Source organism: Anolis carolinensis, chromosome 3 (assembly GCF_035594765.1).
Source record: "Anolis carolinensis isolate JA03-04 chromosome 3, rAnoCar3.1.pri, whole genome shotgun sequence".
Taxonomy (NCBI): domain Eukaryota; kingdom Metazoa; phylum Chordata; class Lepidosauria; order Squamata; family Dactyloidae; genus Anolis; species Anolis carolinensis.
The window spans coordinates 3,533,350-3,558,896 of NC_085843.1; the positions used below are offsets into that span (position 1 = coordinate 3,533,350).

The window sequence follows — 25,547 nt, forward strand, 5'->3', positions numbered from 1 at the left end:
TGGTTTCCAGTGCTCACACAGTCTAGGGGTGTCAGAAGAAAGGAGGAAAGGAAAAAAAAGGAAGGGAAGAGGGAGACCTAGATCTTCCCAGTAGATAATTTCGGCCCTCCAGGTGTTTTGTACTTCAACTCCCACAATTCCTAACAGCCTACTGGCTGTTAGGAATTGTGGGAGTTGAAGTCCAAAGCACCTGGAGGGCTGACGTTGCACATGCCTGGTATGTCAGGGAATTGGCGACCCCCGACTTGTTGATGAGCCAGGTCTCACCTCAGCTTACCAGTCAGACCACTCTGCAAACGGCAAAAGTGGCACCGACCAAGAATGACAACGTTGCTGATTTATATCTGCTGAAACTCAGCGGCACTGAAGCTTTATTTACATTATTTACAGTGCTAAATCCCAGAGCTATCAGGACACATGTTGCATCCACAAGATCACACATGGAACAATCCGTCTCTCTCAAAGTCCGCTCACAGTGCACTGAAGCACCTCCTCTGCATTCCACAGCCTGCGATGTATCTTCCTGTCACGTAGCACAAACGGAAGTCTTTGCCATTTGCCCTTCCAGCAATCAATCAAGGCTCGCTGCAATTAACCTCTTGACGGCTGGAATGCTTGCCGGAACGAACGCACACATTTCCACAGCAACAATAGATTAAACATTTCACTCAATATCGCAAAAACACTAACATGGTATACATGCTAGTAATGATATAACCTTACAAGGCAATGTCCGCAAAGGTGACAGCCATGACCGCTACCTCCCTGCTGGGGGGTCTGCCCAGTCCCACGCATGGAGTGACCCGTCGCTGGCGGCCGAGAGCAAAGTCCGTGGCCTGGAGGGGTGCCAGGTGTGGGCTGTCACCCAAGGCGGGGTCTCCGTGTCACGGGCGCCGCTCAAGAGGTGTCCTTTGTGGAGGAACAGCGGCTTGGCTTCTTCCGGCATCAAAGGGTCCCAGTGGCGTGTATCGTAGATGCGGACAGTGCCATCAAAGCCTTTGGGAAAGAAGGAAGAGATCAGGATAATCCATACTTTCTCCAGGCAAAGAAATTAAGGTTGAGGTTGAGAAAAATAGCTGCATAAGTAAAAAGCAACATGCAGAGTGTAGAGAAACCCATAATGAAAGGGTTAGGACACTATGAGAAATATATTTAGCCTGCAGAAGAGAAGGTCAAGAGGAGACATGAGAGCCATGTATACATATGTGAAAGGGTGCCGTAAGGAAGAGGGAGAGGCTTGTTTTCTGCTGCCCTGGAAACTAGGACTCAATAGAGCCATGGGTTCAAATTACAAGAAAGGAGACTCCATGTGAACTATAGGAAGAACTTCCTGGCTGTAAGAAGAGCTGTTCAATAGTGGAACTCTCTGCGTGGGAGTCTGGTAGAAGCTCCTTCCTTGGAGGCTTTGAAACAGAGGCTGGATGGCCATCTGTCAGCGGGGTTTGGATTGTGCATTTCCTGCATGGCAGGGGGTTGGACTAGATGGCCCATGTGGTCTTTTCCAGCCTTATGAGTCTGTGACACAAGAGAGTGCATTGCTAGAGCAGGACCTTGCTGGTCAGTGGTGTCAATGCTCAGACCATAATCTATATATATAAAAGAGTGATGGCATCACGGCGACCCACAAAACAACAAAACTACAGGCCCCCCAACCTCGAAATTTGACAACACAACCCATCATCCACGCCTCTAGGTTGATACAACAAAAAGAAAAGAAAAATAAAGTCCTAATTAGAGGGAAAGGAATAATTGTTTTCATCCAATTGCTGCCAGTTAGAGGACTAATCTCTGCCCACTTGGTCTCCTAGCAACCAACTCAGCTCAGGGGACAGGCAGACTTAGGCCTCAGGCCTCTTCCACAGATTATCTAATTTGCACTGGATTATATGGCAGTGTAGACTCAAGGCCCTTCCACACAGCTATATAACCCATTTATAATCTTATATTATCTGCTTTGCACTGGATTATCTTGACTCCACACTGCCATATAATCCACTTCAGTGTGCATTTTATACAGCTGTGAAGAAGGAGCCTCATATAATCCAGTTCTGAGCAGATAATATAAGATTAGAAATATACAGTAGGGTCTCACTTATCCAACATAAACAGGCCAGCAGGATAAGTGAATTATGTTGGATAATAAGAAGGGATTTAGGAAAAGCCAATTAAACATCAAATTAGGTAATAGTTATACACATTAAGCACCAAAACATCATATTATACAACAAATTTGACAGAAAAAGTAGTTCCATGCGCAGTAATGCTATGTAGTAATTACAGTAGAGTCTCACTTATCCAACACTCGCTTATCCAACGTTCTGGATTATCCAATGCATTTTTGTAGTCAATGTTTTTAATATATTGTAATATTTCAGAGCTAAATTTTTAAATACAGTAATTACTACATAGCATTCCTGCGTATTGAACTACTTTTTCTGTCAAATTTGATGTATAACATGATGTTTTGGTGCTTAATTTGTAAAATCATAACCTAATTTGATGTTTAATAGGCTTTTCCTTAATCCCTCCTTATTATCCAACATATTCGCTTATCCAACGTTCTGCCGGCCTGTTTATGTTGGATAAGTGAGACTCTACTGTAATACGATATTAAAAACAACAGTAGATAAAACTAACAAAGTGCCAAGTGTCATACCCTGTTTCCCCGAAAATAAGACATTCCCAGAAAATAAGACCTAGTAGAGATTTTGCTGAATTGCTAAATACAAGGCCTCCCCTGAAAGTAAGACCTAGCAAAGTTTTTGTTTGGAATTATGCCCACCAAACAGAACACCAAAGCATGCAGGCTTGGTAAATGTATGTACTATAGATTGCTGTACATGAAAATAATGATAGTAACAAGAAATTCTTAATAGGATTCACAGTTTGTCTGGTTATGCTGGTTTGTGATGATATCTACTGTACAGTATATAATAAATGTTCATTTTTTTTTGGTTCAACAATAAAAGTGAATTCTTCTTCATGGAAAAATAAGACATCCCCTGAAAATAAGACCTAGCGCATCTTTGGGAGCAAAAAAAATATAAGACACTGTCTTATTTTCGGGGAAACACGGTAGGTCTTTCACATATAGGACAAACAGATAAATACATAGAAACCAGATTAATAAATATAATATGAGATACACCATTAAAATACTATATAAATCATTCAAACGCTGTATAAATCACTGGAACGCATAAGGTCTTATACTTGGGTAAGTCAATTGTTATGGTTGAGCCTTCGGGCTCCGATAATAGAAGAAGGGGGCATAAGACTCCTCGAGAGTCAGACTCTTTCGAGGAGCGTGAACGAAAATGGCTCCGGGACTTGTTTACAGACCCGACAGATGAGGACTCATTTGAGGGTTTTTCTGAGGGTTTGGAGGAAGAGATGGCCAGCTCGGAGGAGGATGACATGGAATGGACTCGTGTGAGGGAGGATTTGGGTGTTGGGGAAACAGGCAATGAAAGCATGGGAGGTGAGTGGCGGGTTGCAGGATCAGACCCATGGACTGGCTGGAGGGATGGAGCGGGATCCACAGCTGGGGATGCTGTGGGGCGTAGTCAAAGGTGCTTAAGCTCTGATGAGGATGAGGATGTTGGGGCGCCTGGAATTGGGATGGCAGCTGACAGCGATGATGAGCTTGAACTGGGATAAATTGGGGTTTGGGATCAATGTCTAATTGCGTTGGGCAAGGTAATCTGGACGGACGCTTGGGCTTTTGTTGGGGAACTTCCTGAAGACGGGTGTGATTCGTTGCTGGATACGTAAGTTACCAAGGACACTGGGCATCGACGGCGGGAGGAACTGTGCGGGGTTTTTCTCTGTGCAACTTGTGTTTAATCTCAATAGCTTGGACCTCCGTCGTCTTTTTGACGGGCAATACCTACTCACACTGGATTGACGCTGGACTGACTGACTTCGATTCTGGATTATCCCTTCTGCTGCTTATCGGTGAGACCTTTGGATTCCTAGACGACTACGTTTGGCTATTGACCTCTGGACCAGATTGGGACCCTGCTGACTGCCGTTTCCCTGACTGCTGAGCCTGGACCTGGATATCGTTGGCTGTTGAACCTTAAATTGAATCCTGACTACGACCACGTTTTCCTTCGCTGCAGGGAGGAATAAACAAGCCTGGTTTAGTCTCCTGCTGTTTCTGAGTAGCAGAGAGGAATCTGCTACCAGTCTGTTGTTTACATTCTGACTCCTGTTGTCCTCCTTTGTTTGCATTGTTTGCCAGGCTGAAGTAAGCACTTTTGATTTAATCCGGATTATACTTCTGTTTAACCCGGTTTTTCCCTTTGAGTTGTTTAAGCTCAATCTGAGTTGTTTTTTGTTACCTATCACACTGAAGTCAAGTGTTTGCCCTGTTTTTTGTCTCCTACGGGCATTTTTAGTTCTGTAATCTCAATAAACTGAGTTTTGCTTTACTCACTGGCGTTCTGTCTCTGACATCAATGCTACAATGCCTTAGCTTCCTTGCAATAAAGGCAGCGCATGGTCGGTATCACTTACCCGAGACGGAGAGGCATCCCCTGAGGAGGGGCGCAAAGGAGACGGAGAGGAAATCTGCCCCATGGAGGCCGGATGTGGGTCCGCAACACTGAGCCGTGGCCAGGGTGTTGGCCGTGTCCCTGAGGTCCGTCAAAACCACGCGCCCGGAAGAGGAGAGGCGGGCGATCAGGGGGTCATCCGTGGCCGAAGCGTCCGCCTGGCACCTCCGGACGGCCGCGCACCAGCTCTGCTCTCCCGGTGCCGATGTTTCCGGCTGTTGCCCAACCGTGGTCAAGAGATTCGAGGCTTGCCGGGTGTCCGCACGGAAGAGCTGCCCCTTTGTGCTGCAGGCCAGGGCCGTGGCTTCGTCCAGGAAAGCCAGGGTCGAGATCCCTTCGCTGTTCACGGAGGCTAGAGAGGAAGACGAGAGAGGCGGCTACACTGTGGAATGAATGCATCTCAACACCTGGGAGTTGTAGTTCGGTGAAGCACCAGCACCCTTGGGCTAAAGACCTTGCAAAACTACAGCTCCCACCTTCCAGCCCTAAAATATAGGGCATCCCTTAAATACCCTGTTTCCCCTAAAATAAGACATCCCCAAAAAATAAGACCTAGTAGAGGTTTTGCTGAATTGCTAAATATAAGGCCTCCCCCGAAAGTAAGACCTAGCCAAATTTTTGTTTGGAAGCATGCCCGGCGCCCACCAAACAAAACACTATAGCATGCAGGATTGGTAAATGTACATACCAGTTGTATATGGAAATAATGGTAGTAACTAGAAATTCTTGACGGGAGTCACAGTTTGTCTGGTTTAGTTATATTGGTTTGTGATGACAACTACTGTCCAGTATAGAATAAATGTTCATTTTTTTGTTCAACAATAAATGTGAATTCTTCTTCATGGAAAAAATAAGACATCCCCTGAAAATAGGACCTAGCGCATCTTTGGGAGTAAAAAATAATAAAAGACACTGTCTTATTTTCGGGGAAACATGGTACAAGTTCCCTGTGTTGGAAATAATTGCACCCAGTCTCTGGGCACATATCTCTTTGGAAATAAATGACAATCATAACCTTATTGAAAAGGTCAATTCGACAAATGTGAATCTCCATGAACATGTGGAGACCAGCTTTTGAAAACCACTATTATTTATTATTATTTACAGCATTTTTACCCCCACCCTTCTCACCCGAGGGGACTCAGGGTGGCTTACAAAGATCAGCAAAATTTAATGCCCAAAACACAATCATTAAAATCAAAACAATACATACAAATCAGTTAATAATACTATTAAAACACAATATAAAACTTAAAAGCATGTATATAATTAAATCCATTCACCCAGAACCTTGTGCGTAAACTTTAATTCAAGAAAAGTATGACCGTGTTAGAAGTCAACCCTCTGAACAAGTGATATTCATAAGCATTCATGTAATGGCGCACAGGGAACTCGGTTGTTAAACTAAAGAACCATGTTTTTGGACGGCCAAGGACAAAGACATGCCACTACAAAAATATATTTGGTTAGAAGAGGATGGTTGTTTCTTTAAAGTTGAAATTGCAGCTGCAGTTTTCCCAAAATATATACACTCCTTTGAAACCCCTTAGTTTAAAATATGCACCCAGAGATAAACATATATATTATTTATTTATTTATTTCCTTCATTTCTATTCCGCCCTTCTCACCCGAAGGGACTCAGGGCGGCTTACAATCTGGCAAAAATTTAATGCCAATATACAATACAAGAAGATAAAACATAAGCAATTAAAACAATGTACTAATTTAACAAAATACAATAAATACATTTAAAACCATACAGTATAAAATCCTTGAGCCATTCGTCCACAAAACCTTGTCTTCTTTGGAAAATAACAAAGTCTTCTTTGGAAAATAACAAACATCTTGTATTAATTCCCCATACAGGCACATTTCTTATTTAACTTCAGTTATAGATAGGATATAGTTCTCTCTGTGTTGAGTTCACAGGATATCAGCCTTAATCAATAGTCCATAGTCTTTAAGTATAGTTGTACTCACTGAAGTCCTAACAGCAACATACATCCACCTCCACTGAGGCCTGATAAAAACATGCATCCACCTCCAATGAGGTGTAAAACAGACATTGAATATAAAAATGGAGTCCTGAGTCTGAACATGCTCAGTACAATTACATGTCTATAGTCCCTCCCACACCAAAGAGGTACAGTAAAACTGGCAAATCAACACACACACAGAATACAGGTTAGCAAATATATACATTAACAAATAAAGAGTGAGAGGCATAGGAGGTTGCTATTTCTGCCAGCCCTATAAGAGGCAAGGAACATGGCAAGGAAGTAAAGGACATCCCTTATAAAAATAGACTCACTTGCCAGCTCTATAATAAGAGGAAGGAATTCCTGGTCCTCAAATAAAGGACATCTCTTAATAAGGGCATCTTCCAGTGCTATAAGGGACAAGGTTTCTGGCTCTCAGAGAAGGGGCATCCCTGTTAATAAGGCCTTCAAATATCATCACAAAGGTCATGGATTCTTTGAAGCTTCTAGAGCTTCTGGCTCTAATGGTTGGGTCCTGCAGAAGGTGGACACCTGCACGAGACAACACGGTTAGTGTGTTCTGTTGTTAAAGTGAAATGTTATATCAAGTTATGCTGTTGAGTGTTTGCAACTGTGTGTTTCCGGCAAAGCACTCCAGCAGTGCAAGAGTTAAGCACAAGCCAACTTGATTGATTGCCCACAGGACCAATAGGTCAGGGCTTCCGTTTGAACTGTCTGACCGGTGGAACTTTCATCATGAACTGAGGAAAGGTGAGCGGAGAAGACTCGCCATGTGTCCAGAGAGCTATGGCTTTCAGTAAGTGTAAATACTTGTAAAATAAAGTAATTAGACCTGCTGAGATCAGCAGTAAAACGACGACTGAGCTGTCGTTTTGTTGGTGCCACTTCTGCTGCTGCATCAAGTGGTCCTTCGGGTGAGCAGACGGAGAGAGCTGACTCACCAAATCAGTCAGGGTGACGGATGATTGATTTAACTCTTTAGCCCATCATCCATCCCCAGACCCTGACAAACACTTACCTGCCATGAAGAGGGTCTGCTTGGTTTCGATGTCTGTCACCTGGACGTTGTCCGTTCTTGTCCCATGGAGGACCCGGGAGGGTTTCCCGGAGGTAGTGGCCATCTTTGCCCAACCATCCTCTCCTCCCGGCTTGGTAGGGATGCTGGTCACGGGCTTCATGACATCTAAGGATGGCGAGAAGGGATAGAAAATTGAGTGTGACTCCAACAGGGAATGCTGCCCTTCACCTGCACTCAGGTGGCACCTACATCACCTAGGACATAGGTGTCAAACTTGTGGCCTTCCAGATGTTTGGGCTTCCTGTGAATGCACAGTGCCCGCTTTTATTTCTAGTTCTTTTTACTTCCCAGTTAAGACTTGAAATCGAGGAGATGAAATTGCAATAGTTTAATTCTGCAGAGTAACTACGGGGTGGTCTTCCAATTAAGACAAGCCGGAGGTCACGTCAAGAAAAAGTGCCACGTTTTACTATGTCCGAATCACAAGGCCGAATTGATGCCAAACACACATGCATACAAACCAAGAAATGAAAACTTTCATAGAATCATAGTTGGAAGAGACCACATGGGCCATCTAGTCGAAACCCCTTCTTGTTAGAGTATTTGCAGCGCAGCAGTAGTTGGATGGAAGCAGTGGAGCGCAGAACGAAGAGACACTCAGAAACGTTGGTAAAACTATTTACAAAGTTTTACTGTATGCAGCAGTAACCAACACAGACTTGCAGACGACAGACGAACACAGGACTGTTCGGTTCTCCAACAGAACTTGTCTCGAACTCTAGGCAGACAGAACTCAACTGAACTGATGCAATCGTTATGCACAAACACTTGTGTCTGCATACTCCCTAGTTCCAGCCACACATCTGTCAGGGTATTGTGTATTGTGAAATGTTAAAATCAATCTGGATACAGCAATTATGGAGTTAATGAGAGTCTGCTATGATTGATGTATCACAGGACCAATGGGGTCAAGTGTGTTTTGACCGGGACGTACTATCTTGGTCCTGTGGAATGCGAGGGAGTAAAGTTTTCCTGTGTGGAACGGAGAACAGCGATGAGCAATGTGCTGTGTGTATGCATGGGTGCTTTCGGCAAGCACTCATGGAGGAAAGGACTGAATTTGCTCTATCTGTAAATAGTTCATGTAAATAAAGTTTAATCAACAGTTGGACTTCGTCTGCTGGAGTGAGTTTATCCAGTGCTGTTTTCCACACGGGGAAACAGTCTGGAGAGAAGGAGGTGAACCGGGATGGTGAATTTTTTTGGATTTCACTCTGCTACCCTTCATCCCCGCTGACAACATCAAGGTCATCATAACTTCTTGGCAATTAACTCTTTCCACATTATGGTACATTCTGGATGATGCAATCAGTTGCAATACAAGCATGGCACAAATTGCATTTAAACACTATCAATACACAAATCCCACATTAACACTTCTGCCATGCAGGAAAAGCACAAATTATCCCTGACAGATGGCCATCCAACCTCTGATTAAAAGTATCCAAGGACAGAGCTTCCACTGGACTCTGAGGCAGAGAGTTCCACCGCTGAAAGTTCCGTCCGAACTTTGGAAAAGCAAGCAATGGCGATGAACCCAATTTTGTGGAAGCACAGCACTCATTCCACACTGTAGGGGATTCTTTTGACAGTTTGCACTACTGTAACTGCCCAGGCTACATGTTATGGAATTTTTGGAAGCTGCAATATTACAAGTCCCTTAGCCTTCTCTTTCAATGACCATTGGTGCCTTGTTAAACGGCACATTCCGGGGTTCCACAGCCATAGCAATGAAAGTGGTGTCAAGCAGCAGTCCTTCTACAGTTAGGATGCACTTCTTGTGAATTACAAACATGTGCAATTGTGAATTCATTATTGAATTTAGCAGTGAATTGCAAAAATTTGTGATTGTGAATTCATTATGGAATTCAGTAGTGAATTACAAAAAAAGTGCAATTATTGAATTCAGTAGTGAATTGCAAAAATGTGCAATTATGAATTTATTATTGAATTCAGTAGTGAATTGCAAAAAATGTGCAATTATGAATTTATTATTGAATTCAGTAGTGAATTGCAAAAAATGTGCACTTATGAATTTATTATTGAATTCAGTAGTGAATTGCAAAAAATGTGCAATTATGAATTTATTATTGAATTCAGTAGTGAATTGCAAAAAATGTGCAATTATGAATTTATTATTGAATCCAGTAATGAATTGCAAAAAATGTGCAATTATGAATTTATTATTGAATTCAGTAGTGAATTGCAAAAATGTGCAATTATGAATTTATTATTGAATTCAGTAGTGAATTGCAAAAAATGTGCAATTATGAATTTATTATTGATTTCAGTAGTGAATTGCAAAAAATGTGCACTTATGAAATTATTGAATTCAGTAGTGAATTGCAAAAAATGTGCACTTATGAATTTATTATTGAATTCAGTAGTGAATTGCAAAAAATGTGCAATTATGAATTTATTATTGAATCCAGTAATGAATTGCAAAAAATGTGCAATTATGAATTTATTATTGAATTCAGTAGTGAATTGCAAAATAGTGTATTTGTGAAATCATCATAGAATTCAGCACTGAATTGCAAAAACATGCAACTATGAATTCATTATTGAATTCAGTAGTGAATTGCAAAATAGTGGATTTGTGAAATCATCACTGAATTCAATACTGAATTGCAAGAAACGTGCATTTGTGAACTTATTTATATCCTGCTTTTTATCTCTTTGATTGAACGGTTTTGTCTCTCAAAGAGATAAAAGTGGTATATAAACTAACAAACCAACATAATTTAATAGCAGAAATGTGTCCCTAAAGTCTTGTTGTGCAAAAATCACTTTGGTGGCTCTCTTGTGTAGTAATTTGGGGGTGGGGGTGGATTTTTATTGCACTTTTAATTGAACCTTCATTGTATTTTAATTGTTGTACCCATGACACAACTATTTAATTGTTTTTAATTCCTTGTATTTTCCTTGATGTTTTGTATTGTGTTATCGATACCTGCCTTGAATCCTTATGGGGAGAAAAGGGGAGGATAATAACAAGTAAATAAATAAATGTCAGGGCTGCTGTATTTCTTTGTTCTAGTGTGTTGTGTGATTGATAGCTGCCTTGAGTCCTTATGGGGAGAATGGGGAGGATAGTAAGTAAATAAATAAACACCAGGGCTGTCCCTTGCTGAAGATGGATGTTGCAAAGCTCCATTCCTTTTCCTTTCTATGTCCACTTACAAAGGAGCAAGTTGTGTACATCATAGAGTTGTTGTGACCCAAACTAGACTTGTTTGATGTGGCATCAAAGTGAAAAGACACCTTTGCCTTGCTCACCTGTCTCATCCGGCTCCATGCGCCAAACCTGAAGCGCATTGTCGGGAGGTCCGCTTGTCAAAAGTAAACTAAAGGGAAAAAAGAAGCAAAGAAGGAAACTCTTGAGCAAAGGAGAGGATCTGTTATGATCACCTGTTGGATAGGATCTGCTGGAGTGAGCCTTGAAACTGACCAAGAAGGCAGACAACAAACAACACATCAGTATTTTATAGGATTTCAGACTTATGCCGAAAGTGAATATCTAATGCATGTGTGGTCATCCTGATCCAAGGTCTATGTGACCAGTGCTGAATATATCCAGAGCTTGTTTGTTGTTTAGGAAGATGCTCTCAAGATATTCCACTGGATGTAGCCATAGCCTCTGGGTGTTATCCCTGGTCATATAATATTGCATTTCGCAGCATTTCTAGTATAGCATAAAGGACAGAGCTCCGCAAACAATAAAGGCATCAGCTGTTGTCAAAATGGACTTGGTCAGGCTCACTAAAACAGATCAGCACACAGCTGAGTCCTTCATTCTTATTTCACTTCTTCACTTCACTTCACTTCACTTTATTTCTTAATTAGTCGCTCTTCACCAGAGTGCTCCGAGCGACTTACAATTTAAAGTATCATTCCACAATATAAAAACATTCAACATAAAAACATTCAACAGTGACTATTTGGCAAATTAGATCTGATTTACTTAATTCTCACCAACACACCCTCTTCCCAATCCCCAAGCTCTGGGCAACGACTCCTTTGTGGTTTCCCTCCAAGATTATACGAGGGTTGAATGAAAAGTAATGCCTCCACCTTCGTGACTTGGGTTTGGATGGGAATATTTTAATAAATCAAATGCAGAAATAATCTTTTTTTTTCCTTCAAAATATTCTTTATTTAAGTTTTTGCAATATATGCATTAAAAAGACATTAAGGTCAAAAGGGCAGGTAGGATGGCTAGATAGATAAGAAAAGGGGAAAACTAGAGAAAGAAAAAAAAGTAGAGGACGAAAAAGAGAGAGAGCAAGGAAAAAAAAGGGAGAAAAAGGGGAACCGGGGAACAGGGTGGGGGTTTTTTGACTTCCAAGTCAGTCCCAGCAGTTGTTTATTCTTTCTTTTTGTTGTTGTTATATATATATTTATTGAAGTATAAAATTATTTAATACAACGAAAGAGTGAGAATATTTTTGGTAATAGAAAGTGCAGAAAGGAAAGTTAAGATAGTAAGAGAAAAGTTTAAAAACCTAAAAAGGAAAAACCAAAAATACAAAAAGGAAAAAATAATAAAAAATAATACTGATTTAAAAAAAAAAATTACTTCCATCTTTGCCTTTGCGTTTCCCATTCTCTAGTCATGAAAAAGAGGGTGATCTGTATAATAAAAGACCACTATAGATCAGCCTCTGTCACTATCATAATAGAGGCAATCATTCAAAAATTTAAAAAAAATGATAGCCTTTCTGTTGGCTGTGTCACAGATTCTTTGCATTCGATAAACAGTAACTTGAAAATAAGAAGCCCAGAAGAAATTAATCTTCTGCTCATTCAGATTTGACCTTCATTTACTTTTCCTTTCATATTCTTCTACTTTGCTCCAGTCTGTATATTTTATCGGGGTCCCTGTATTTTTCTTTAGTAAAAAGGTTAGTTTGTCCATGTCTTTTATTTCTCTCACTTTCTGTAGCCATTCATCCATGCTCGGTAGGTCTTTTTGCTTTCATCTTTTGGCGAAACAAATTCTGGCGGCTGTCGTTAGATAGGTAAATATTCTGTCATCATTAGCCCCTAATGATGTCTTTTTTTTGTATATCATTGTTCTTTGATATTTACTTCGTTCTTTTCTTACTTCCTTTTTTTTAATAAACGTTTTCTCTTTGGACCATACCAAGGGGGGGTAAGTGTTTCTATTGTCATATGTCCTTTCATTCTTCTTTTTCATTTCTTCTAATCTATTTTATTAATTCTTAAGTAATTATCTACTTGACTCCAGTCGGTTTTTTTCCTTGGTCTTCCTTGTTGTTCGGCCATCAGAAAGGTCAGTCTATCCATATTTTTTATTTCTAGAATCTTGACAAGCCACTCTTCTGTCGGAGCGATTTTATTTTGTTTCCAGTATCTGGCATATGTAATTCTAGCCGCCGTTGTCAGGTATGTTAATATTTTTTCTTCGTTTGTTCTGGGGGGTATTTTGGAAATGTTCCATAGGTAGGTTTCTGGTATTTTCTGTAATTTGATGTCTAAAATTTTCTGCATACACTCATGTATTTTATTCCAGAATTCCTTTGCCATTTTGCAATTCCACCAAATATGGTGGTATGATCATACGCAGAATGCAGAAATAATCTTGAGAATGTGCTCTTTAACTACCACTATTCACTTTTCCACATCATCACCAGACAACTGGATACATTTCAGCCAATAATGAACACGTTTTCTGAAGCCGTCACGGAAGAAGTCGACACTCTGTTTCTGCAACCAACGTCTCACAGTTCTCTCAATGAAGCATAATGATATCCCCGCAGATCTTCTTTCATTCTTGCATTCTCTGATGAATAATAATAATAATAATAATAAAACTTTATTTATATCCCGCCACCATCTCCCCAACGGGGACTCGGGGCGGCTTACATGGGGCCATGCCCAGAACAATACAATATAGCAAAATATAAAAACAACATATCATAATACAATAAATAATCATGTACAGTACAACACAAAATCAAAAAAAGCAATATAACAGGGTGGGCCGCCTTTGGGGAATCTCCTTTGGGGTGACACCTTCTACTGTCAAGAATTCAACGACTGCACGTTGCTTAAGTCGCACTGACCATCTGCGCAGGGTTCCAAACTTCACACTTTAACAACACAACCGTTCAATGCTAAGGCTTCCCGCCAAATGGAACTAACTGTAGAGGAGAGTCTCCTGAACAAGCCAGGACCTGCCACATTTTAGGAGGAGTTACGAAGGTGGAGGCATTACTTTTCATTCAACCCTCATATCAACACTGTTGAATTAATGCAGCTTGATCCCACTTTAACTCTCCTGGATCAATGCTATCGAATCCTGGGAGTTATAGGTTTGCAAGGTCTTTAGCCTGCCCTGCCAAAGAGAGCCAAACTGTAACTTCTTAATCAAAATTAAGTACATAAGGAACAGTTTAAAAACTGCAGGGCCACCTACCTGGTTCTTGGCACATGCTTCAGACTGAACACGGGGCGATCCGAAAACCCTCCGTGCTCCACCTTGAAGTCTCTTTCCGGACACAATCCCTGTAAAAATGCAAGGCCTGAATGCATTGTAAAAATGCCTGAAAGCATCTGGAAAGTATTGTTCCAAAAACCCAGCTATGATTAATGTAGCTGGAAAAAGACACCGAGGCATGCATGTCTATCTATTCCAACAGTGGGTGCATCTACACAGTGGAATTAATGTTGTTTGGCACCACTTTAATACCTGAAGGGCGTCACCTTCTAAACACAACCCTCTCCCCAAATTAATTATTCCCTCAAAACTTCAAGGATGTATTTTGCCAAATTCTCCACATTTTAGATCCAAGAGCAGCTATTTTAAAAGCCAAAATAGACCAAGGGCCCTTCCACACAGCCATATAACCCAGAATATCAAGGGAGATAATGCACAATATCTGCATTGAATTGGGTTATCTGAGTCCACACTGCCATATAATCCAAGACCCTTCCATGCAGCTGAATAAAATCCCACACTTTCTGCTTTGAACTGGAATATATGGCAGTGTGGACTCAGATAGCCCAGTTCAAAGCAGATATTGTGGGATTTTTCTGCCTTGATATTCTGGGATATAGGACTGTGTGGAAGGGCCTTATAATAATACAATTCAAAGCAGATAATGTGGATTTTCTGCTCTGATAACATGGATTATCTGGCAGTGTAGAAGGGGCCCAAGAAAAACATATACTTAGGTTGCTGTGAGTTTTCCATGTGGTCATATGGCTGTGTGGAAATGCAGATAATGTGGGATTCTGTAAAGCCGTATGGATGGGACCTTAGATGAAGAATCTTGGCAAATATACTCGCTATCCCCCTTAAAAGGCATTTTAATAATATTAATATTAATAATACATTGCCGATGTATTCCCGGTGGTGATGGGCACATTGACTGCCGTGCCAAAAGATCTCAGCCGACATTTGGAAACAATAGACATTGAAATAATCACGATCTGCCAACTGCAAAAGGCCACCCGACTGGGATCTGCATGCATCATCCGAAAATACATCACACAGTCCTTGACACTTGGGAAGTGTTCGACTTGTGATTTTGTGGTGCGAAGTCCAGCATGTCTATCTTGTTTGCTGTGTCATACAATAATTATAATACATTGCCGATGCATCACACAGTCCTAGACACTTGGGAAGAGTCCGACGTGTGATCCAATACAACAGCCAGCAGAGTGTCTGCTGTGGACTCTTCTTGTTGTGTTTCATATAATCATCATCATCATCATCATCATCATCATCATCATCATCATCCTTCTTTATTTATATACCGCTCCATCTCCTTGAGAGGATTCAGGGTGGTTTCCAGCATGTACAAAACAGTCAAAACAACATACAACAGCATGAACAAATGAAAACATCTATATCTATAAAAGGGTAATGAAATTTTGGCCTAGGACAAAACAACAAAAATACACATCCCAAAAACACTAAACTTGGCAGCACAACCCCTCATCCATGCCTCTACGTTCATACAACAAAAAGAAAAGAAAAATAAGGTCCTAATTAGAGGGAGAGGATTAATTGTTTTTATCCAATTGCTGCCAGTTAAAAGGCTAAGCTCCGCCCACTTGGTCTCCTAGCAACCCACTCAGCCCAGGGGACTGACAGAGTTAGGCTTCACTTAGGCCTCTTCCCCACTGCCTATAAAATACAGATTATCAGATTTGAACTGGATTATATGGCAGTGCAGACTCAAGGCCCTTCCACACAGCTATATTACCCATTTATAATCTTATATTATCTGCTTTGAATTGGATTATCTTGACTCCACACTGCCATATAATCCACTTCAGTGTGCAGTCGGACACAACTGGACTTAATGTCAGGAGAAAACCTTTACCCTTTACCTTAACTACCACCAATTCCTCAATACTTTATTTTTCCCATACCACCAGACTTCGCCAGAGCAACGCGTGGCCGGGCTAGTAATAATAATAAACCTTTATTTAGATCCCTGTGGGCTGCAAAGCCATCCTTAAGATAGCCAGCTCAACTGCTCCTCAATTAAAACTTTACACAATGCCACAAAAACCATGTTCTGTTCCTGGTTTGAAAGTATTATTTCCTGTTTAATTGTGAGGTCCTGACTTTGAAAGTGGATGTCCTACTCCAGGAACTTGGTTTCTGAGGCTGCCACAATGGGTTGAGACTCTACAGTGAAATACTCATTGGGAAACTAGAGCAAAATATGTTGGTGCCTGCATTACCTGGTTCTCCTTGGCACACAGCCTTGGAGGCAAAACAAGCTGGAGGATCTCATTCCTTCTCCCGTTCCCATATCCAGCGACACAGACACCTAAATAGCGAAAAACAGAATTCAGGAATCCAGGCGGTGGAAGGGGCCCCCAAAGGTCATCCAGTCCAACCTCTCTGAAGGCATGCTTGTTTTTCCCAACCTGGACATTATTCCACAAGTGTGTGTATATATATATATATACACACACACACTCATTTCCAACAGACGTCTGAACAAACCTGAGGATACTTGTCACAGATACAGGCGAAACGTCAGGAGAGAATGCTACTGGAACATGGCCACACAGCCTAAAAAACTCACAGCAATCCAGTGATTCCGGCCATGAAAGCCTTCGACAAAACAAACTCCAATTGCATGCAAAGCTGTTTCCAACTGAAACTCTACCACTCCAATTCCCAGTCTCTATGATTTTGTCTCTCTGACTGCATGGCGCGAGTCAAAGAATTCCACTCACGTTTTTCTCCTGTCCACTCGATGACTCTGGTGGGATCCTGAAGCTCAAACACATGGAGGTCGTTGTACCTATGCAAGAGGAGCAAAGTAGGGAATGTGAGAGGGACCGGGGAGCCTTAGCAAACCTTAAGGTGAACATGAGCCAACATTGTGATGCAGCAGCTGAAAAAGCCAAGGCAATTCTCGACTGCATCAGTAGGAGTCTGCATCAAGGGATCTAGACTCCTATAACAATCCAATAATAGCTGCTCCCGTGACAAAATAAATGCTTGGTAGCCTTAATTGGCAAGTGAAGGTGAGCTTTGTTTCTTGCTGGTTACAAGCTCATATACACACAAACTATGTAAGATTGGGTGGATTAAAAGGCACCCAATCTTACATAGTTTGTTAAACTGCTGAGCTGTTGAATTTGCTGACTGGAAGGCTGGCGGTTTGAATCCGGGGAGTGGGGTGAGCTCCCGCTGTTAGCCCCAGCTTCTGCCAACCTAGCAGTACAAAAACATGCAAATGTGACTAGATCAATAGGTACCAACAGGGCCAGGCTGTGGCGCAGCTGGTTAGTAGCCAGCTTCAATAAATAAATAAATCACTACTGACCGAGAGGTCATGAGTTCAAGCCAGCCTGGGTTGGATTGAGTGCCCAACCATTAAATAGCCTAGCTTATTGTTGACTTAAGCAACATGAAAGACAGTTGCATCTGCCGAGTACGAAATTTAGGTACTGCTTTATGTGGGAAGGTTAATTCAACTAATTTACGACACCATAAAAATGTCCAGCAGAATGCGGGATGAGGAAGTAATCCATCAAGGACTCAGTGTCAGAGTGGATGATAAAGCAGAAGCTTCCCCTGTGGCCAGAATCGAGGACACCCTCATGAAGCCGGAAGCTGTAAAATGTTAAATTGCCTCTGTGTCTGTCTATATATGTCGTATGTCTTTTTTTAAATAGTTTTTATTGAATTTAAAATTTTTCATACATAATTATTTTTATCACATAGCAGATATTTAATGTATCATACAATACTTGTATCATTCTTTTATATCTACTGTTGTGATGCCTCATGGGCCCTGTAGTCCTGTTCCTAGTACTATTGTGACAGATGAAGACGAAAACATGGGGTTTTCGCCGGTTCAACAAGAGCTGGAGTCTCTTCACCTGCCGGATATTGATGTTTGCCCTCAAGAATTCAGTAAAACAGGCCTTGGGCAGAACTCCCCTCCGTTTCCCAGGAAAGAATTTTATTCTAAAGACAGAGGAGTCAGAGAAGCCCAGCGGAGGAGTTTGCGGATTGCAGCCAAACAACAGACTGATTAGGCCTGCTTCCCTTGGGAAAATCTAAGGAGTCTTGCATCTGGACAGAGTTGGGTTTCGTTTCTTGTTCTCTAGGGAAAGAGATTTGTTGGCGAGAAACGAGACCCAATATAGGTGGTTGACACGGGAGATTCTTTGCGGAGTCAATTGATCAGCTTCAGGAGAGAGATCGTGTGTGGACTTCGTAACCCCAGTTCCTTGCTTCCCGGATCAAGCTTCCAAGCCTTTGCCTGGCCTTGCTGTGTAACCACGGATGCTTCATGTTTCATGTTTTGCCCTGTTCCACGGACGCTCCATGCTTCATGTTTTGCCCTGTTCCTGGTCACGGACCTAGCCAAGAATCAAGTTTATTTCCAGCCTTGTTATCAAGCTTCATTGGACTCTAAGACTCTGGCATTTCCCCACACTATTGCTTGGCAAAGTGTGTGTTTCGGTCAAGTGGATTAAAACTTTGAACTCTAATATCAATTATTGGACAATACATTTTTGGACTATATTTGACCTCATTTGAAAGGTCTGCTTCTGAACTATATTCTTCACTTGTTTTTATTGCTTTTATATATTTCCTTAATAAAGATATTAGATAGAGATTGGCCTCCGTGTATGGTTTTTGGTGCCCAGCAGCCAGGGTTCTGACAACTGTTGATTTATATCTACTACATCATTAACATTTATCTATATTTCTTCACCACTGTGTACCCCCCCCCCCCCACCCACCCCGAGCCACTTCTTATGCATTGTCTAACCAAAATCTCATTTCTTCCTGAGGCGGTAGCCCTCCATCCCTTTTTTGGAGTCCTTTCTCAATAAATTTCCCCCATACATCCTCAAAATCATTTTTTTTCCATATTCCTCTTTTAACTTTTAATTTGCATGTTAGCTTATCATTTATTGCCAATTTCCATACTTCCTTATACCATTCTTCAATCTGTACGTCTATTACTTTTCTCCAGTTTCTTGCTATAAGCAGTCTTGCTATTGTCAATAAATTTGTTATTGCTTCTTTTTCTTTTTTATCGATCTTATTGTTATTATATATTGATAATAATGCAATACCAGGGTTTCTTTCCAATATATGTCGTATGTCTAATGGCATTGAATGTTTGCCTTGTGTATGTACATTGTGATCCACCCTGAGCCCTCTCCAGGGTGAGAAAGAAGGGAAGAATATAAACACTGTAAATAAATAAATAAATACCACTCTGGTGGGAAGGTAACGGTGCTCCATGCAGTCATGACCTTGGTGGTGTCTACGGACAATGCCGGTTCTTTGTCTTAGAAATGGATAGCTATTCCATATCTATCTATTAAGCAAGCTCTGCAAGCTGGGCTGCAGTTAAACATCAAGAAAACCAAGATTGTGGCAACCAGACTGATTGATAACTGGCAAATAGAGGGAGAAAACGTGGAGGCAGCGACAGACTTTGTATTTCTAGGCGTAAAGATCATTGCAGATGCAGACTGCAGCCAGGAAATCAGAAGACGTTTCCTTCTTGGGAGGAGAGCAATGGCCAACCTTGACAAAATAGTGAAGAGCAGAGACATCACACTGGCCACAAAGGTCCGCATAGTCAAAGCCATGGTCTTCCCCATAGTGACCTATGGATGCGAGAGCTGGACAGTAAGGAAGGCTGAGCGAAGGAAGGAAGGGAGACGCTTTTGGACTCTGGTGCTGGAGGAGAATCCTGAGGGTGCCTTGGACCTTGGCAAGAAGATCCAACCAGTCCATCCTCCAGGAAATAATGCCCAATGGCTGCTCACTGGAGGGAAGGAGATGAGAGGCAAAGCTGAAGTATTTTGGCCACATCGTGAGAAGACAGGAAAGCTTGGAGAAGATCACGATGCTGGCGAAAATGGAAGGAAAAAGGAAGAGAGGCCGACCAAGGGCGAGATGGATGGACGGTATCCTTGAAGGGACTGGCTTGACCTTGAAGGAACTGCAGGTGGCCACGGCCAACAGGGAGCTCTGGCCTGGACTGGTCCATGTGGTCACAAATAGTTGGAAACGACTGAGTGAATGAAGAAGAAAAAGCAAGCTCTCCAAAGGCTTGGTCACAAAGCCATGTTTTTACTTTCTTACGGAAGGTCAAGAGGGAGGAGACGGAAGAGGGAATTCCATAGTTGAGGGGCTACCACTGAAAAGGCCCCGCCAATCGCAGAACCAAGAGCAGGACCTCCCCAGGTTATCTTAACCTCCAAGGTGGATCATAGAGGAAGATATGTTCGGACAGGTAAGCTGGACCAGAACCCTTTAGGGTTTTATAGGTCAAAGCCAGCACTTTGAATTGTGCTCAGTAGCAGACTGGCAGCCAGTGGAGCTGACATAACAGGGGGGTTGTGTGCTCCCTATATGCCGCTCCTGTGAGGAGCCTGGCTGCTGCCTGTTGGGCTAGTTGAAGCTTCTAAACAGTCTGCAAAGGCAACCCCACGTAGAGCGCATTGCAGTAGCCTATTCAGGGTATAAACAAAGCGTGGACTACCGTGGCCAAGCCTGACTTCCTATAATTAAGTAATAATGCTACAACCATCATTGAATTAGGAAAAGCAATGCTACCGCAATAATACTAATTATACTTAAGTAATAGCTACAATTTTATATGGTTGTTGTATGTTTTCCAGGCTGTATGCTCCTTATTTGCTGTTCTGATTTTGGAGTTTTTTTTAATACTGGTAGACAGATTTTGTTCATTTTCATGGTTTCCTCCTTTCTGTTGAAAATCAGAACAATAAGGAGCAGGAATCAATCAGGGGCAGCTAATGACTCTGAAATAAGGATTCCCCCAGGCCAGGATGTGAGGCTGGGAAGGCAATTTAATGCTAATCGAGGTGATTAATTCCAACATTCACACTGGCATCCAACAGACAAAGAGTTCTTTCCCCCACCCAGGAACTTCCACAGATATATAAACCTTCCTTGCTTAGTTTCTCCATATGCCTCACTACCTCTGAGGATGCCTGCCATAGATGTGGGTGAAACATGAGGAGAGAATGCTTCTGGAACATGGCCATACAGTCCAGAAAACATACAACAACTCTGTGATCCCGGCCATGAGAGCCTTTGACAACACATATAATCATCTATATATATAAAAGAGTGATGGCATCAGGGCAGCGGACAAAGCAACAAAACTACAGGCCCCCCAACCTCGAAATTTGACAACACAACCCATCATTCACGGCTCTAGGTTGATACGACAAAAAGAAAAGAAAAATAAAGTCCTAATTACAGGGAGAGGAATAATAGTTTTTATCCAATTGCTGCCAGTTTGAAGGCTAAGCTCCGCCCACTTGGTCTCCTAGCAACCTCCTCAGCCCAGGGGACAGGCACAGTTAGGCCTCACTTAGGCCTCTTCCACAGATTATCAGATTTGAACTGGATTATATGGCAGTGTAGACTCAAGGCCCTTCCACACAGCTATATAACCCATTTAGAATCTTATATTATCTGCTTTGAACTGGATTATCTTGAGTTCACACTGCCATATAATACACTTCAGTGTGCATACTAAACAGAAAGACAACCATACAACAGACATTCAATACCACCACTACCTCAACAATTTCTCACCAACACCACCAGACAATGCAACAGCAACGCGTGGCCAGGCACAGCTAGTTTTATATAATATAATTTTAGCAATACAGTAAAGTCTCACTTATCCAACGTTCTGGATTATACAACGCATTTTTGTAGTCAATGTTGTCAATATATCATGATATTTTGGTGCTAAATTCGTAAATACAGTAATTACTACATAGCATTACTGCGTATTGAACTACCTTTTCTGTCAAATTTGTTGTATAACATGATGTTTTGGTGCTTAATTTGTAAAATCACAACCTAATTTGATGTTTAATAGGCTTTTCCTTAATCCCTCCTTATTATCCAACATATTTGCTTATCCAACGTTCTGCCGGCCTGTTTATGTTGGATAAGTGAGACTTTACTGTAATATTATTTTAGCAATAGTTGCACTCAATCAAAGCAACGGGATGCCGTGAGTTTTCTGGGCTGTATGGTCATGTTCCAGAAGCATTCTTTCCTGACGTTCAGCCTGCATCTATGGCAGGCATACTCAGAGGTAATATATATAGGTGTGTGTGTGTATATACCTACAGTAGAGTCTCACTTATCCAACACTTGCTTATCCAACGTTCTGGATTATCCAACACATTTTTGTAGTCAATGTTTTCAATACATTGTGATGTTTTGGTGCTAATTTCGTAAATACAGTAATTACTACATAGCATTATTTCATATTGAACTGCTTTTTCTGTCAAATTTGTTGTATAACATGATGTTTAATAGGTTTTTCCTTAATCCCTCCTTTTTATCCAACATATTCGCTTATCCAATGTTCTGCTAGCCCGTTTATGTTGGATAGGTGAGACTTTACTGTAATATAATTTTAGCAATAGTTGCACTGAATCAAAGCAACGGGATGCTGTGAGTTTTCTGGGCTGTACGGGCATGTTCCAGAAGCTATCTCTCCTGACGTTCAGCCTGCATCTCTGGCAGGCATCCTCAGAGGTAATGAGGATGCCTGCCACAGTTGCAGGCGAAACATCAGGAGAGAATGCTTCTGGAACATGGCTGTACAGCCCGGAAAACTCACAGCAACCCAGTGATTCCGGCCATGAAAAAGTCTTCGACAATCATGGCAATAATAATAATCTTATAACAACTACAGCCATAATATAATTCAGTGTTGTAGCAATGACACTAAGAATAAATGTATAGTAGAGTCTCACTTGTCCAAGCCTCGCTTATCCAAGCTTCTGGATTATCCAAGGCATTTTTGTAGTCAATGTTTTCAATATATCGTGATATTTTGGTGCTAAATTCGTAAATACAGTAATTACTACATAGCATTACTGCGTATTGAACTCCTTTTGCTGTCAAATTTGTTGTATAACATGACGTTTTGGTGCTTAATTTGTAAAATCATAACCTAATTTGATGTTTAATAGGCTTTCCTTAATCCCTCCTTACTATCCAAGATATTTGCTTATCCAAGCTTCTGCCGGCCCATTTAGCTTGGATAAGTGAGACTCTACTGTATTATTATTATTATCTACCTATAATAAAACATATTCAGTAGAGTCTCACTTATCCAACTTTCGCTTATCCAACGTTCTGGATTATGCAACGCATTTTTGTAGTCAATGTTTTCAATATATCGTGATATTTTGGTGCTAAATTCGTAAATACAGTAATTACAACATATGTTGTCGAAGGCTTTCATGGCCGGGATCACAGGGTTGTTGTATGTCTTTCGGGCTGTGTGGCCATGTTCCAGAAGCATTCTCTCCTGACGTTTCGCCCACATCTATGGCAGGCCCGTTTAGCTTGGATAAGTGAGGCTCTACTGTATATACTTATAGGAGTACCAGCAATAATAATCAAAATCATAATAAGCCTGGGCACTTACAGCCTCAAAGACTCGAAAAGCCACTCTTCCTCTTCCTCTTCCTCCATTGTTTCCTTTTCTGCTGGGGGAAAAACACGTGCTTCCGGGAAAGATGGGAAGGCGGTCACGTGAATGCGGCCTCACGTGACTGAGCCTGAGTGTTTCATCCTCTCGCCCAATCAGCGCCTTCCTTGGCTGACGTCAGCGGAGGGGAGGGGAAAAAAGGAGGTGCTCCTCGACACGCGTCGAGAAACAGCGCTGCACGTGTGAATGCGTCCAAGATGCTGGAATAACTGGAATGCGGCTCCAGATGAATGAAGGGAAGCTTTTATCATTTTCTTAAGGGTGTTAACAGTGTTGAGCCCCCCTTTCCACCCCCTGCCACAGCAGACCCGTGTCAGGTTAAGGGATCACGTGTACAATGCGTGTTCCAACCCGTCCCTGGTTTCAGTGTGGATTCTGGTCTGGCCTTAATTCATGTCATGTATTATTATTATTATTACAGTAGAGTCTCACTTATGCAAGCTAAACGGGCCGGCAGAAGCTTGGATAAGCGAATATTTATTTACAATTTTTTTAATTTATTTACAACATTTATACCCCGCCCTTTTCACCCGAGGGGACTCAGGGCAGCTTACAAAAATTGGCAAAATTTAATGCCCAAAGTGCAATAATAAAAACAAAACGATATAAACAGATCCATTAATAACATTATTAAAACACATTATAATTTTACAGAAAAAGTAGTTCAGTACGCAGGAATGTTATGTTTAATTACTGTATTTATGAATTTAGCACCAAAATATCACGATATATTGAAAACAAAAATGGCTTGGATAATCCAGAAACTTGGATAAGTGAGGCTTGGATAAGTGAAACTCTACTGTATTATTATTATTATTATATTTACATCTATAATAATAATACAATAGAGTCTCGCTTATCCAAGCTTCTGGATTATCCAAGCCATTTTTGTAGTCAGTGTTTTCAATGCATTGTGATATTTTGGTGCTAAAACATGGCTATGTGCCCAGGCTTTTGAAGATTAAACGATAATGACGACCCGGACTGATTTACGGCTACAGCACGAGGATTTTGGAGGAATGGATTTTAATCATATGTTTTTATATTTTTTATATTGTTTTAATTGTTTTATTGGATTTTTATAGCTGTTTTAATTATGTATAGGCATTTTGTACGCCGCCCTGAGTCCCTTCGGGTGAGAAGGGCGGGATATAAATGTTGGAAATAAATAAATAAATAAATAAATTCGTAAATACAGCAATTACTACATAGAATTACTGCCCATTGAACTACTTTTTCTGTCAAATTTGTTGTAAACATGATGTTTTGGTGCTTAATTTGTAAAATCATAACCTAATTTGATGTTTAATAGGCTTTTCCTTAATCCCTCCTTATTATCCAACATATTCGCTTATCCAACATTCTGCTGGCCCGTTTAGCTTGGATAAGTGAGACTCTACTGTATAATATAATAAATTCATGTCATGTACCCTCAAGTCATTTATAGTGGCCATAAGTGAACCTGTCTCTTTAAGAAAGGCTTTGGCCTTGGCCTTTCTCATTAGGCCTTACCAGTGTTCTCTGAATACAGGTGAACTATAACTCACTGATACCGATGTCAGTCACCCCCAAGCCCTGCCAGCATTCACAGTTGGCCATCTTGGGCCTGTGTGCCAAGTGTGGTCCAGATCCCTTGTTAGCTGGGTTCAGTGCTCTCTGGATAAGGGTGAACTACAACTCCCATATGCCAAGGACAACCACCCCCAAACCCTGCCTGTATGCATAGTTGGTCACGTTGGGTCTGTGTTCCAAGTGCTGTCCAGTTCCCTCGTTGGCTGGGGTCAGTGCTCTCTGGATAAGGGTGAACTACAACTCCCATATGCTAAGGATAACCACCCCCAAACCCTGCCTGTATGTATTGCGCCAAAATGCTAAT

The 25,547-nt window shown here is 41.4% G+C and overlaps 1 protein-coding gene across 1 annotated transcript; it reads right to left on the reverse strand.

The window, feature by feature from the left end:
• Positions 1 to 334: 334 nt before the first annotated feature.
• wdr73 (WD repeat domain 73) lies at positions 335 to 23,751 on the reverse strand. The gene is made up of 8 exons (XM_008123427.3): positions 23,609 to 23,751; positions 16,866 to 16,933; positions 16,362 to 16,450; positions 14,080 to 14,168; positions 10,917 to 10,984; positions 7,578 to 7,742; positions 4,522 to 4,911; positions 335 to 996 (listed from the first exon to the last, which is right to left on the reverse strand). Exons 1-8 carry the CDS (start codon positions 23,653 to 23,655, stop codon positions 758 to 760), a joined length of 1,155 nt encoding a protein of 384 aa, XP_008121634.2. The 5' UTR covers positions 23,656 to 23,751; the 3' UTR covers positions 335 to 757.
• Positions 23,752 to 25,547: the final 1,796 nt, after the last annotated feature.

What these genes read in the sequence shown, in the direction of transcription:
- wdr73 (XM_008123427.3), bottom strand. Translation starts at nt 23,655, where the DNA reads ATGGAGGAAGAGGAAGAGGAAGAGTGGCTTTTCGAGTCTTTGAGGCT. An exon ending in CTTTTCGAGTCTTTGAGGCT is followed by an intron (nt 16,934 to 23,608) that starts GTAAGTGCCCAG and finishes CCTCTTGCATAG; the next exon opens with GTACAACGACCTCCATGTGT. An exon ending in GGGATGCCTCTCCGTCTCGG is followed by an intron (nt 997 to 4,521) that starts GTAAGTGATACC and finishes TCTTTCCCAAAG; the next exon opens with GCTTTGATGGCACTGTCCGC.